At 44.4% G+C, this 15,212-nt stretch overlaps 2 protein-coding genes and 1 non-coding gene across 4 annotated transcripts; 1 reads left to right on the plus strand and 2 right to left on the minus strand.

Moving 5' to 3' along the window:
- Positions 1 to 333: 333 nt before the first annotated feature.
- On the plus strand, positions 334 to 11,687 carry LOC108042021 (E3 ubiquitin-protein ligase hyd). Of its 2 annotated transcripts, none has more exons than XM_044458703.1 (19): positions 334 to 489; positions 1,316 to 1,513; positions 1,564 to 1,855; positions 1,918 to 2,135; positions 2,295 to 2,530; positions 2,586 to 2,776; positions 2,895 to 6,410; positions 6,544 to 6,688; positions 6,751 to 6,984; positions 7,046 to 7,518; positions 7,594 to 7,801; positions 7,858 to 8,628; positions 8,699 to 9,661; positions 9,773 to 9,849; positions 9,911 to 10,236; positions 10,304 to 10,510; positions 10,569 to 10,716; positions 10,784 to 11,014; positions 11,076 to 11,687. In XM_044458703.1, exons 1-19 carry the CDS (start codon positions 428 to 430, stop codon positions 11,286 to 11,288), a joined length of 8,709 nt encoding a protein of 2,902 aa, XP_044314638.1. In that variant the 5' UTR covers positions 334 to 427; the 3' UTR covers positions 11,289 to 11,687. The 2 variants fall into 2 exon arrangements, with proteins under 2 accessions (XP_044314638.1, XP_016975604.2); XM_017120115.2 differs by having other exon boundaries at positions 1,576 to 1,855.
- A 186-nt stretch (positions 11,688 to 11,873) lies between these two features.
- LOC108042022 (protein dalmatian) lies at positions 11,874 to 15,211 on the minus strand. Its single transcript, XM_017120116.2, has 3 exons — positions 14,817 to 15,211; positions 12,907 to 14,759; positions 11,874 to 12,544 (listed from the first exon to the last, which is right to left on the minus strand). Exons 1-3 carry the CDS (start codon positions 15,133 to 15,135, stop codon positions 12,284 to 12,286), a joined length of 2,433 nt encoding a protein of 810 aa, XP_016975605.2. The 5' UTR covers positions 15,136 to 15,211; the 3' UTR covers positions 11,874 to 12,283.
- On the minus strand, positions 12,722 to 12,881 carry LOC123037537. The gene has a single exon (XR_006417539.1).
- Position 15,212: the final 1 nt, after the last annotated feature.

The following is a 15,212-nucleotide window of genomic DNA, read 5'->3' on the forward strand; positions in this document are numbered from 1 at the left end:
TTTTCCTGTGAATAAATAAAACAATTCGTTTAGTTTTTGGGCTAGTGGATACTCAGACCATTTATGTGGGGGCTTCCTATTTATAGACTTAAAGGAGCCTACAAATATTTAAAATCAAGCCCATAAAACCAAATGGTTTAAGTTTAAAGGTTTCTAAGATTTTGTAATTTTTGAAACTTTTTCGGAATGAATGGGAATTCCCCCTATTAGTTTAGTGTGTGTTTTTGCTAAATTGCGTTAGTGCGTTTCTCACGCGTTAGTGATTTAATCGGCATTGATATTTTCAGCCTCAACTTAATCGATGGTTGCCAAACTTCTGGAAACATCGATAGAATCAAACAGTAATCGATTTTGGTTCCAGCTCTAACGTTTTGTGACATGAAAATTCAACGAGGAAACTGTGTACATGAATAATTAAAAAACTAAAATGGTTTCCATGCAATTTGTTTTGCAACCGCTTCCGGGCTCAGACGACCAGTTCATTGAAAGGTAAATATAAAGCTGGTGCTCCCCAATTGCGCACATGTGAACGCAGAACTCCATGTAATTGCGGACATTCGGCTGCATGTATTTGTTATGTGAAAATATGTAGGTACGCAGGTATATGTATACGCAGGAAGATATGTACATGGTCATAAACGCGAAATGTGAGCACAGACACTGGCGGATTCGCCATATCTAATATTGTCCACGCGAAACAGTAAACATAAGCCAAAGAATTGGCGAAATGCACTTTGCAATTCCCATTTTTCAGCCACAATTAATTTTCTAACACATCCATATATGCGTGTGTGTGTGTGTCTGTGTGGGACATGTGAACGTTGGCATGTGTGTGTACATGTGCATACATGCTGATTAATTTGTCCGCTTTTTATATTTAATTCTAAGCAAACTTTTGAAAAGTTTAAAGTAAACAAAAGATGGTTACATATGGTTAGATGGTAACTACATAAAGTACATCTTTCCGGCTAAAATAGATCAAGCAACATAATTTGCACATGGCTGTTTATATATACTACTTCGCTGAAAGTCAGTTTTTTACCACATGGTATTGAAATGTAGTGATTTCCATAACCCATAAACATAAAGGCAAGAATCCCAAGCTACCGGCTAGGCTTTTACGATTGTAACATAATATTTCTAGAAGTTGCAAGTTTTCTAGCTGACATCCCTGAAATCTCCATGATTGCCTTTAAACAAAGAAAACGATATAAAAATGCACCCTAATTTTAGATGGATTAACGGATTTGGAATTATATGAAAACCTCATGTCTGAATTGTATACTTAAACTAGCTTTGTTTATTTTCATTATAGAATTCGGGAAGTGTCAGAAAAAGTCAACAGATTTGGTTATGGCACTCACCGCATATTCGAGCAGCTAAAAATTCCTGTGAGAGAAGTGGTAATTGGACCCACCCACATTGGTGTTTTGCTGGAGGATGGCAAGGCGTTCCGCGTGTCCTTTTCCATTAATTCGGAGAAACTTGACTTAACAAAATCAGACGCAAAATGGTAAGCAAAAGTTAAAGCTCTTTTAGCAGTGTGTAAACTTTCACCTCGAGGTCTATTTCAAGTTCCACAAGTGGTGGCGGCGGAACGGCCAGTGCCTCGAAGGCCCCCTCCTCATCCCGACCGATGGCCCGGTCCAGAGCACGACTCCTGCGCGCAACAGGTCGCTCCAGTTCCACCGGACAGGGTTCCGGATCTCGTAGCACGGGTGTGATTATCGGGGGCAGCACCTCAAACCGACCCCTGGTCACAGTTCCGGCCACATATGTACCAGAGGAGCTCATATCCCAAGCAGAAGTGGTTTTACAGGGCAAGAGTAGAAATCTCATAATTAGAGAATTGCAGGTATGCCCGAAACAACAACAACTAATATCCTGAAATATGTTGAAATGTTTTCCCTTTTATAGCGCACCAATTTAGATGTTAACTTAGCCGTGAACAATTTGCTTTCGCGCGATGATGAAGAAGCTGAAGATACCGAGGAAGGTGCCGATAATTACGTGCCTGAAGACCTTATCTCACTGCTGGATAATGGCTTTAGTGGAGATAACAACAGCGTCATCATTGATCCCTCAGATGGACTTTTTTCGGAAGAGATATTTAGCAATTACTCGAGCATTCGCAAGTAAGTAATCTAATTTTTCAATTCGTTTAAATTTGTAATATAAGAATTAACAATAATTTATTAACAATCAGGGAAGCTTTTACTTTCTAATATCGTATTAGTTTTAATCTAGGTACTTGAACTAAACTAAATATCTCAATATTTTGTACTTAATTCCAGCCTGCTGTTTGACCGTATTCGTAGTGAGCGCAGTAATGCCAACGCAAATGCCGCAGACAGTAATCAATCGACCCGCTCCACAACATCGGGCACAGCTCTAACAGGAAGCAGTAGCATATCAGCTCAAATATCGGTTAATGCTGACCGCGAAGCATTTAGCCGTTGGCGCGATCGCCAGTACTATGGACCGCGACGCTGGATAAACAAAGACGACTATACTTGGGAAAAGGATGCTGGTAAGTTCATGGGCCACATGCATTTTTTTCGACACTGATTTACATTTCTTCATAGATTCCAAAAAAAAGGAGCCATCCCCAATGTTGTCTCCCATCTGGATATCGGAGGAACTGCAGCCTTGGCCGGAAAAAAGTTCTGTAAGGTTTAAAACTATAGGCGCCTTATATTCGGAGTTCATTGCATTGTCGGAAGCCGGAGATTTATACCAATGGCGTTGGTCAGATGCAGAGCCCTATAAGTCAGAGGTAAGTAATAAATAACAGCCATCTTTTTTTAATTTTTCCAATATATTCCAAAGGAAGATGAATTTTTCGTCTTTTATTTACTTGCACCTAATTTGTGTTTATTTATTCTACTTTGCAGACTGATAATGTTTATCATCCGAAAACTGTGGCACTCAACATAACCGAGAGGGTGGAGTTAATTTCGGCAAACTTCATCAGATGTTCCGTGGTTACGGAAACCAATCGCGTGGCTACTTGGATGGACGAACAGCTTGGGTACCTCGGGGCCAAGCTCGAGCATAATTCCTGCTCCTTCAACGAGTTTACATCGGATCCTATAACAAAGATTTACGTCTGCTCGCTGTACACGGTTGTTAAAACCGACAGCAACAACATCTACTGGTGGGGAGTCCTGCCATTCGATCAACGACGCTATTTGTGGGACAAATTCCGGACAAAGACCAAGAAGCCCTTCAAGGTGGTTGCCACCGATATAAATGTTGGCGCTCAAGTGATAATGAAGAAATGTCCCATCTATCAATCTGGATCAATCGGATTTACGTGCTCCAATGGCGTGCCGAAGGTTGGACAGCTTTTGAATTCGGTTTGGAACTTCACCGATGTGTGTCGCATGAAAATCATAAATATAAACACAAATGCGGGGGTGGAAAAATCACAAGCAGCTGGCATTAACTTGAACGCCCATGGAATTACGCCCGAAAAGGATCAGCCAAAAACGACGGCGCTGCCCAGTGCTGGGAGCAGTAAGAATGGCCAGTCATTCTCAAACAGCAAAGAGTCGACCGACCGCATAGACATGCCCCCTCCTCCATCGCCGGCATCCAGCACCTGCAGCGACACCGGCAGCGTCACATCCCACAAGCGCACCAAGCGTGTGACCACGAAAGAGGACTCCAACGCCCCTCAGGAGGGCAGGAAAGATGAGGAGCTGTGGCAGCTGAAGGACGTGGTGTTTGTGGAGGACAAAGTGGGTCCAGTGGGCAAGGTGCTTAAGGTGGACGGAGACTTTGTGGCTGTCCGTTTTCCGGTAATGAATGCAGCAGCCGCTGCAGTTGCAGCTGCTGTCACCACCGCCAGCTCCTCCTCGAATGCAGCATCCACATCCAAGGAAGAGGGCAAAGAAGACGACTGGCAGCAGTGTCGGCTGCTGCGGCGCGAAGATGTTCAGATATTCCGGACTGCAATGTCTACCCGTGGTCCCGACTGGCTGCAGAAGCAGCCCAAGAAGATCAACGTAGGTGCCGATGCGGCTGGCGCCCAGCTTTTGACCCTGGCCGTGGACTCCCGCGGCATTCATGTGATTAAGAAGGTGCTCGGAAAAATTCACTATAGCCTGTACAATTTGTATAACAGCAAGCAGGAGCAGAACTGCCTGTTCCCCACGGACTGTGCCTCCTTCATTGGCTCCTCGCCCAGCAACATCTTGATGGCCTGTAACAACGACTGCAGCGGAAACAGCAGCACCATTGTGCTGCGCGATGGCAATGGAGCTCTGTATCCCCTGGCAAAGGATTGCCTTGGCTCGATCAAGGATCCCCAGTGGTTCGACCTGCCGCCGGTAAAGTCCATCACCATGTCTACCATTTCGCTGCCGGCAATGCTTTCCGGCGTGAATTTGAAGTCAAAGGTGTGCATGACTGCCTTGCTCTTCGACACCCAGAAGCTCATGCCGCACATCTTGCGGTGCGATGTGAAGAATAGCTTTGCTGCACTTAGTCGCTTGGAGAGAGAGGATCAAGCGGATACGGCTTTGGTCGTGGAAGAACGTTGCGATGGAGCACGAAACATATTCCATGCATGTGTGATTATGTGTGCCCCATCATCGAACAAGGATACGCCACCAGATTCGCCTAGTGGAGGCGTCGAGAAGAAGTCCCTAGCTGTGGGACTCTCCGTGGCGCGCTCTATCCCAACGGTATCGACTAGCGCTTACGTCAGCAGCAATGCATTCGGAGCAAATGCGGCCTCCAGCAATGAGAACTCCAGTTTTGCCACAATGAGCTCCTCTGGCGCGGGATCCGCCTCCTCGGCGAGCAGGGATAATCGAAGCAATCTACGAGACATGATGCATCGCCTGATCAACAACGATCAAGCGGAACAGTCTGGCAGCCAGCCAATGGCTACAAACAACGAGGACCACGCTTACATCCCTTGGCCAACTGAGGCACCGGCGGCCAGCAATCTGAGCGCCAGCGCTTCGCAGAACATCGCGGACAGCATCGAAGATGACATCTCAAAGATTATTCCGTCCTCCTCGCAGAGTTCCATGCTCTCCAACATCAAGTTGGGATCACCTAACTATACTTTTGACCTGGCTCAACGGCGGGAACATGCGTTGCTGATCCTGCAGCAGATGTGCGTCAGTCCCGCCCTGCGACCGTACCTTTGCCAAATGCTGAGCACCAAGGATGCGCAGGGCCAGACGCCGTTCATGCTGTCCGTTTCGTGTCGCGCCTACGAGGCAGGTATCATACTTTTGAATACCATCCTTATGCTGTCTGAGCAGGATCCGCAGCTCAAGGAGGCCATGATTTTCCCCAGCGGTTCCCCGGCAGATCAGTCGCCCCTGCATGTCATCTGCTACAACGACACCTGCTCCTTCACATGGACGGGGGCTGATCACATAAACCAGAACATATTCGAGTGCAAAACTTGCGGCCTGACTGGATCCCTGTGCTGCTGCACAGAGTGTGCCCGCGTCTGCCACAAGGGACACGACTGCAAATTGAAGCGGACGGCACCAACTGCCTACTGCGATTGCTGGGAGAAATGCAAGTGCAAGGCCCTGATCGCCGGCAATCTGACAAAACGCTTCGCGCTGCTTTGCAAGCTGGTCTCCTGCACTGATTTGGTCACCAAATTCAACTCTAAGGGCGAATCGATCCTGCTTTTCCTCATCCAGACGGTTGGCCGACAAATTGTGGAGCAGAGGCAGTATCGCTTCAACGTAAGGGTTCGCAATGTTGGCACCGCGGCGAGCGGAGCTAACGGAAGCAACACTGTTATATCAAATCGGAAGGCTTCCTCCGCTGACATGGATACCGACATGCCGGATCACGACCTGGAGCCGCCAAAGTTCGCCCGTAAAGCCCTGGAGCGGCTGTTGATCGACTGGAATGCGGTTCGCTCGATGATCATGAGTGGAGCGGAGAAAAGCGAGGTGAACGTCCCGAATCCAGCAGCCAATGCATCCGAAAACTCAAACTCGGAGGGCTTCAACATGTTCATCCAGACTCAGCACGGCTCCACGCTCCTTGACAAGTTCACCCATAGCTTAATCGTGAAGTGCACTGGCGACCATCTGGACACGTTGCTGCTCACGCTGGTGCGGGAATTGCAGAACGTAAGCGTGGTCAATCGCTGCAGGGAGGCCGAGGAAGTGGCGCGTCGTTTCGTGCGCTCCGTGGCACGAGTCTTCGTTATTTTCAATCTAGAAAAGCAGCCGAATCCGGAGAAGCGCAAAACGCACACATCGTGCAACAAATACGTTCAGAGCTGTGTAAAAGTATTCCAGACGCTGCACAAGATTTCCATCGAGGAGCTATGCGAGGTATCTGAAGCGTTGATTGCTCCAGTCCGACTGGGAGTTGTGCGACCCACTGCTCCTTTTACAATGTCATCGTCGAACCTGGATGTACGTGTAAATATGCAAACTGTTTTTATTCAGTAACTTTTTGTAATATTAATTATTTCTGACAAAAATTTGTTCGATTTTCAAGAAATGTTAAAATGTTTTCATCACTCTTATGGTGCTTATTTACTTTTAGAACTCTGACGATTTGTTTAGCGTGGATCCTTTGGCACCCTCTAACGTGGAGTCTCCTTCCGAACAAATATTGGGACACGATACTGGAAACGATCAGAGTGCCAGTTTTAACATTCAACAAAACTACGATGTAGTTGCAATGGAAAGTAAGTGCTTCCTCTAAAGATAAACGTTTACAATTGTAAAATTAATCACTATTTAAATTCAGCGATACGCGACACCTCCGAATCGGAAGAAGCTATAAATCGAGAAGCTAATTCCCACAATCAAGACGATGAATTAATAGAAAATCAACGAAACGAGGACGGCATGCAAGACGATGAGAGCGATAATGACTTTACTTTCAATGACGCTGAAACTGAGTCTGATTCCGATGACAATCAAAGTAATCAGGAGGTGCAGAGAAGCGTTCAAACGGGGGCAACAGTTGGCTCAGAAAATGGTGAGTTGCTTAATACCAATTTTATGTCATTTCAATTAAATCATTTTTTTTTTTTTTTTAGACATTGGTGTCTTGTTCCTGGAGGATGAATCGGGAGACTCGTCGGCCCAAGAAGAAGATGGCTCGGAGGATGGGGAGTCCGACGACCATTCCGACGAGTTCAATTTTAATGACCAACAGCTTGAACGTCGCAGCACGAATTCGAACACTCGCAGCGACCTGGCTCCGCAAACGATGCAGTGGGCAATTAGGAACCGTGAAACTGCCCGCTCCTCCGTAAGGGTGCCCACCGGTTCCAATCTGGTCTTTATAGATCCGATGGCACTGCGACGCTCCACTGTCCCGGCCAGCACAACGGTAACCACTCCCTCGATCGAGCCCCACACCATGGCGACAACGGCCAGCAATTTGGCACGGGCATTCGGGATCACAATAAGACAAATATCGGAGCTTATAAGCATTCTATCCTACAACATAGTAAATGACATCGAAACTTCATTAAAAATTCAAAATGATGAGGCAATTGCAGTCCAAGTTAGTACTTAAAACTATAGTTGCAAAAAAATGCCAACCTAAATAACATTTCTATTTGAAATTTCCTCCATGCAGGCATTTGTTGAAAAGCGTTTAAAGGCAACTTGGGATTGGATGTTCACCGTAATGGATGGAACCGAGGCACAATTGAAGTTCGGAGCTTACTTGACCAACTACACCGATCCCAACCATCCGCTGCATCCGCTTAATCTCAGTGCCCAAGCTTCGACTAGCACAACGCCTGCTCCTGCTACATCCTCGTCCGTTGGTGTGAATATGATGGGTAAATATGGGACTTATGCTCTTCAAATAGGGTATTAACATGGTTGTATTTTGCAGGATCCAATTCACGTAGAGATTTCTTTACCTACTGTTTATCTTTGATGCGAGCCCACACTTCTGAGCACAGAGATGCCCTGCCAGTGTTGGATATAACAGCTTTGCGTCACATTGCCTATGTGCTCGATGCTTTCGTTTACTATATGCGCAATGATACGGGCTTCTATGACAAGCAAGAGACCATTTCTGGTCGTATCAATAATCTGTCGCCCATGGTTGAGAGCTACGATACGGACGACGAGCTGACCAACCTGGAAGAGTTCAACGCCGATGTTCAGCCGTCTACGAGTAGTCTGCCTTCGGGGAGCCTAGGCACACGCAGACACGCGTTCTTTGCACGGTCGGAGTCGACTTTGAGCTTGGGTTGCTCAGCGCCGGAAGGCTTCGATCTTCCTCTGGATATGGCCATGCCACTGGCGGATAAACCACACTTGTTGCAGCCAAATTCAAAGCGCCAGGAACTATTCGCCAACCTACCGCTGCTCGTTACCACGAGCGCCAACAGCAGCGCACCCAATAACCAAGGTGGCAGCATTTTTGATTACACTCCTACGAGGCTGGGATTCTCGAATTCCTTAAAAAGGACCGAACATGTTTATGAAACACTCCCGGCCAAACAGTCTGTGGATGTAATAATCAATATGGATACTAGTAAGACGGGTGATGGAAATGTAACTTATAAGGCTGACGGCTCTACCGACTCTAATATCTACGTACAATTAAAAAAGAAACAGGGCTCGGATGATTTCAAATCCCACAAAGAGGCTGATGGTGAGTAGAACGATTTTTAAATTATACCATGGTTAAATTAATTAACAACAATATTGTAATTGCTCTACAGGGAATCACAGCAAGTACGACAAAGTTGTGTTAATGGAAACTGATGATATAAGCAGTCTTCCAAGTACCAGCAAATCGACTGAAGCGTTAATGGCCACCCGGCCAGAAGTCATCATTGCGCCAAATAAAGCATCAGTGTCACCGGCGACTGCAGCTCGCAGCGTTATAGTTCTCGCGGGTGGTTCCTGTTTAAAGACGATTGATTCGGACTTAAATAATTTCTCGGCTTCAAATTTATCGAGCGCAGAGCAAGCTAAATGTGATACACATCATCAAAAGTCGGGGACACACACCCCGCTAAGTTTTCCCGCTCGCGGTTCGCTGTTTTACCAAAGTAATTTTTCGGATTCGCCGTCGTGGAACTTTTTGTTAAGTCGTTGGAAGTTAACGTTGGACTTATTTGGTCGAGTCTTTATGGACGATGTGGGAATGGAGCACGGGTCTGTGTTGCCGGAATTGCGCGGATTCCCCGTGAAAGAAATGCGTTTCCGTCGTCACATGGAAAAATTGCGCAACGGTCAACAGCGCGACTTGGTGCTATGCAAACTGGAGCGAAATCGTGAAAGTTTAATTGTTCAAACGTTCAAGGAACTAAATACCCAGTTTGGCAACCAAAACCGACGAGCCCAACCACCCATCACATTCAACCGGGTGAAGGTGACGTTCAAAGACGAGCCGGGCGAAGGATCTGGAGTGGCTCGCAGCTTCTACACGTCGATCGCAGAGGCATTGCTTGCCAGTGCGAAAATTCCCAATCTGGAATCTGTGCAGGTGGGCAGTAGCAACAGTAAGTACGGAGTGCCGTTCTCGAGCATCCTACGGAGCAGAACGGTGTCAGGGTCTAGTCGTGATCAATCCACTCTGCAGAGGCGTGGCACCAGCAGCAAAATATTATGGCGATCAGCTCGAGAGAGAAAGGCATTGAACTTGGATGCCAGACCGTACACCCCAATGAATAACTCAGGTAATTTATTTACAACCCAACCCACAAAATGATAAACGAAAAATGGAGTTCTTAAAATAACTATCCATATATGATATATATACAACTAATTTGTTTGAATGCTCTATGTAGATAATGCGATGCCGGAAAGCATAAATGATCATTTATCTGTCCACCTACAACAAATTGGAGAACGTCTGTACCCCAAGGTAAGTTAGGAAAATTAAACGGATGGAATTCAAGTCATTTACATTATTTCTTGCTCAACAGATCCACTCTATTAACCAAACGCATGCTCCGAAGATAACAGGAATGCTTCTAGAAATTCCCACTCCTCAGCTTCTGTCCGTAATTTCCTCAGATGAGACACTACGTCAAAAAGTGAATGAAGCGATAGAAATTATCACGTTCAAATTAAAATCTGAGACCAGTGCACAAAGTAGTCAACCAAAAAAATCACCATCTGTAGTGCTGGTCGAACCCGTAGATGACGATAATGAGCCATTATTTTATTCTCCGGGAAAGCGGGGCTTTTACACACCACGCCAAGGCTTTGCGTCATTTGAGCGCATTAATGCATTTAGAAATATTGGAAGGTAAAATGATTAATGTACATTTCGGTTCATAGTTTTAACTATCAATTTTTATTTTATTTCCAAACAGACTAATTGGACTTTGTCTACTGCAAAATGAATTGCTTCCACTGTTCCTGCAAAGACATGTATTGAAATACATTCTTGGACGTAAAATTAAGTTCCACGACCTAGCATTTTTCGATCCGGCATTGTACGAATCTTTTAGGCAAATTATTCAAAATGGCCAAACAAAAGAAGGCGAAGAAACTATTAATCGAATGGAGTTATGCTTTGTGTAAGTGGATAACCTTTAATTATATTATAGGCTTTATATAAATATTCTTGAATTCTAGGATTGACTTGATGAAAGAGGAGGGTTGTGGCAACAGAGAGCTAATTCCAGGCGGCCGCGATGTTGCGGTTACATCTAGTAATATATTCGAGTACATTAGACGCTATACAGAATATAGACTTATCAAATCCCAAGAAAAGGCACTTGAGGTATGTCGCAATGTTGCGTTAAATAATTGTTCGTTTTTATTTACTATTTAATGTTTACTATTCTCAGGCATTAAAAGACGGAGTTTTCGACGTTTTGCCCGATAACAGCATGAACAGCTTGACCGCTGAGGATTTACGTCTGCTGCTGAACGGTGTCGGTGATATAAATGTTTCAACATTAATTTCATACACTACCTTTAACGACGAATCTAGCGAGGGTCCGGATAAACTTTTAAAATTTAAGAAATGGTTTTGGAGTATTGTTGAGAAAATGAATATTTTGGAACGTCAAGATTTGGTAAGAAGCTAGATTGCACACCCAGCTAAAAAAAACAGACTTGATAACAAAATTCCTTTAGGTGTATTTCTGGACCGGATCGCCTGCGCTGCCAGCTTCGGAAGAGGGATTCCAACCATTGCCATCTGTCACCATAAGACCTGCGGATGACTCTCATCTACCAACTGCGAATACGTGTATATCCCGGCTTTATATCCCCCTGTACTCCAGCAAATCTATTTTACGCAGTAAAATGCTGATGGCCATTAAATCCAAAAATTTTGGATTTGTATAAGCGACTGGAACACTTTCCTATGTGTATAAGCTTCAAATTCATTTCTTAATTAATTTTAGATTTTTTGAGTTCCGCTTGTCATATTTAACCATACCATTCCCATTTTGAATTATATATTGTTTAAAATTTTTTTCGAATTTGAACATTTTACGTAACATTATTCAAAGCGATTGGCGCGGGTCTGACGGTCTGGTTTGCCCTAACCTTGTAGTAAAAATATGAAGTTTCCAAACAACAAATGTAACCAAGAAAACGGCCAATTAGGTATTAGGAAGCCTATGTTTTAAATATTAAACTTTTAAATAAAGTATGTTTTCTAAAGTATGACTTATGCACATGTATATTTATCGATATCGATTCAATAGAAATTTGAAGAAATAAACAATAAAAATAAGTCCACCCTATGGAAATTATGTATGATACAAAATTGAATTTCATTTTATTTGGGTACCTTTATTATAGTTTTGCTGGAAATTACCCTGCATATTTTCTTCTAAGATAGATTGTTGGTACCTTAAGTCCAAAACAGGAATGATTATAGAGAACTTAGATTGGACTCCCATTTTCAATAAATAAATACATTGGTTTTGAAATAATAAATAATTGTTTATTCGTAAGACTTCTAAATGTACTAAACTGAAAATGTTATGTTTCATTCATACTTTTTAATTAATTATGAATAATGTGTATATGCGATATACTGATGGTGCATAAAAACGAATTCTTTAAGTCTTACCCGAACCATGCGATAGATATTAAGAATACTTTTAGAATTACAAACTAGGATTGCATAAAGTGCTCAGGAGACACTTAGTAGGTAATTATATTTTTACAGTATACATTTAGACTGTTTGTCTTCCTGGGATATTTTTGACAAAACAATAAGATAGACTTACAGGGTATTAAAAAAACAAAAGCAAACTAAATTAAAATCGACATGTTTTCCCTTAATCTGCAACATAATCAAAATTATAAAAAAAAAACAGGCAATATGATTATTCAATTATCACTGGGAATCGTTCAACTTCCTCGCACTCCTTGTTGAAACTGGAAATAAACTCCTGCAATTTAGCCTCATGTTCGATATCCCTACGAGGTCGTTTATTCTGTGGCTGCTTTTTCTGCGGAGAATCAAAGCTTTTTTCGTGCGAGTCCTGCTCGTTCTCGTCCTCAGATTCACTCTCAATGTACAAAATCTGCACTCGCTTCTTTCGCTTGCGCTGGGGTCGCTCCTTTACATAGGTCCGCCTTGGTTGCTAAAATAAAAATGGAAATGGGTTTGGAAGATATAAATAAGGTTTTATTAACTTGAAACCTAGAAAATACAAAAATCATACGCTATTCGGAAGCAAATCTTTATAAATTAATCATAGAAAATTTGAATTTTGTTGTCATTTTAATTAACTCGATAAGATTCATTATTTTACTTTTTTTTTGTGTGAGCTGTTTACTACCGTACAAAGACAGGCTTAATTCTTTGCGGCCCTGTTGGCTCAACTGAGATCGGTAACATGTCCCAGTTTGGTATTAATCTAGCGCCAATTGGTCAGTATCCACACTGAGTTAGCATTGTCGATACCTTCCTGGTGCAAAATTAAACATATAACCTTATTCTTACCTTTTCGTTGAATGTTTTCTCCGGCTCGGCTTCGTTATCCTTAAACAAACCTAAGGTCTCTTCTGCAGCCAGTGCAGCTTGTTGTTTCCGTGGCTTTGGCATCGAAATCATCGTGGAGCAAAACACGTCTCTAATATCCCGCTGCTTAGATTGCCATCCTCCCAGGTAATCGCCATGCAGCGAGGCGGTTGATACCTCTGGTAGCTCCCTATCGCTGGGACGCAGCTCTGCCAAACGATGGAGTTTATCATGCAGGGTTACGTTTTGGCTCAGAGGAGTAGAAGAAACAGATGCTACATCTTCGTTCTCTGTGATGAATTCCTCAAAGCCGAAGAGATTTGCTGAAGTAGATGTACGTGGTTTCGTTGATTTTCTTGGCATATCTTGGCATGGCGCGATTTCTTCAATTCCGAAAAGGTTTGCCTGCGTTTGACTACGATTTGCAGGAGAACCTGTCCCCACTGAATTAGTGGTTACTCTGGTGGGAGAGATTTCATTCGAGGGAGTGGTCGGCGCATTTCGTGGCTCCATTGTTTTTCTCGGTATATTTTGACATGGTGAAATCTCGTCAAAACCAAAAAGATTCGCCCGCGTTTGACTGCGATGTGCTGGTGATGCAGTTGCTGCTGGATTAGAGGAGACTCTGGTGGAAGAGATTTCTTTAGAGGGAGTGGCTTGCACATTCTTCTTCCATGATGGCAACACAACCACATCTAGAATGTTAATGTCCTTAAAGGGCGTGCGCTTTTGCAGAGTTTTCCGTGGATTTGGCAGGTGCACAAAGTTCTCCGCATCCTCCGCATTAACAGCATTTTCCTGATCATTAAAAGTTATTGTTTTGCTGGCAGTGGGAGGCGGGCGATTCTCCTCATTCGAGTCATTCGCATTAGAGCCATGACTTTGCTCGTGCAAAGCCGGGCAAATGGATTCCTCGTGAACGGGTTCTTCTGATTGCTCCGTTCGTACATCAGGCACATAGACATGCCGTCGCCGCACGTGATCACTGGAGTAAGACGGCAGCTGGGAGGTGTTGAAGCCGAACATAAAAGTATTCGGCATTGGCGACTCGTCGGGAACGCGCCAAGGGGATGCCGCACTCACTGGACTCCCGGCAGACGGGGACGGCCGATTAATAGGCGATATTGCAGCGACTGAAGCATTCGCTTCTGGTGCCGGAGGAGCCTTGCGATTCAGTGGCGTGCTTACCAACTGACGCGCCATGTTAATCAGCTCTCGACGTCTGTCCTTCGAATTAGGCGGCTTCTGCGTCTGGGTCTGATTTAGCATCGCGGAACGGGCCAAATTGCTGTAGGCGCCATCTTGGGCATGCTTGGAATTGCTCGGCTCGACATTCACCTGGACAGACACCTCAATGGGCTCCACTGGCTCTACATCGTTGCTTGAATCCTCCTCGGGCTCGTAAATTGGCGGCAATGGGCATGATGGCTTTTGCATGCGCAGTTCTCTGATTTTAGGTACAATCTCCACTGGCTCGGGCTCTATGTCCTTCAGCGAAACCTTTTTCCGCTTGCCCACAGGTCTTACTTTCTTTTTCATTGCCTTGGCCCTGGTTTTTCCGGAATTTTTGGAGCGCATCATCACGCAAGCCTTGCCGTCCCTTACCATCCGCTGAACTATGTCCGCTGCGGGATCCTCCCTTCTATTGTCATCTTCAATCTGGGATTGGGAGAGGAAATCGAAGACATTGCGGGTCACTGCAGATCTGGTTCTAGCTGGCGGCTGATCTCTGTGGAAAAAGCGAGATGGTTTTGTGGATGCCACCTCCGCCGCAGGTTTGGTAGAGCCAATATTCCTTAGGGGCACTCGACAGGGTGATTTTTGTTTTTCGGGGCCTGTAAAAGATAAGTTTTGAAAAATACTATTCCACCCATCAGATGAAGCCCACTTACCAGCTACTTTCTCCCTGGCATATTCAGGTTTCTTTTTTATCTGTACATTCTGAAGAACGTGCATCGTCGAGTTACGAGCCGGCTCGAAAACGCTCGCATCAACATCGAGCGGAACATTTTGAGATTCACTAGATATGACCCCCTCCTTAATTTTAATGCGCTTTATTTTTACCACGCATTTTCTAAGCGAGCACTGGGGCTTCGTTATGGCTGCTAGAATATCTTCGTCAGATAGTTTTTTATTACGCTGGCGATAGCGTCTTTTTATGGTTTTCACTTCCGAGGCCGTAGCGCAAGGTACTGCCCGAGTTTTAACCATTTTATCGAAATTAATTGTTAATCAGATAAATTTCGTGTACAGCTCCCGCCATTTTCGTCAGTGGTGTGACCGTTCCT

This window comes from Drosophila rhopaloa, unplaced genomic scaffold, assembly GCF_018152115.1.
Source record: "Drosophila rhopaloa isolate 14029-0021.01 unplaced genomic scaffold, ASM1815211v1 contig_167, whole genome shotgun sequence".
NCBI lineage: Eukaryota > Metazoa > Arthropoda > Insecta > Diptera > Drosophilidae > Drosophila > Drosophila rhopaloa.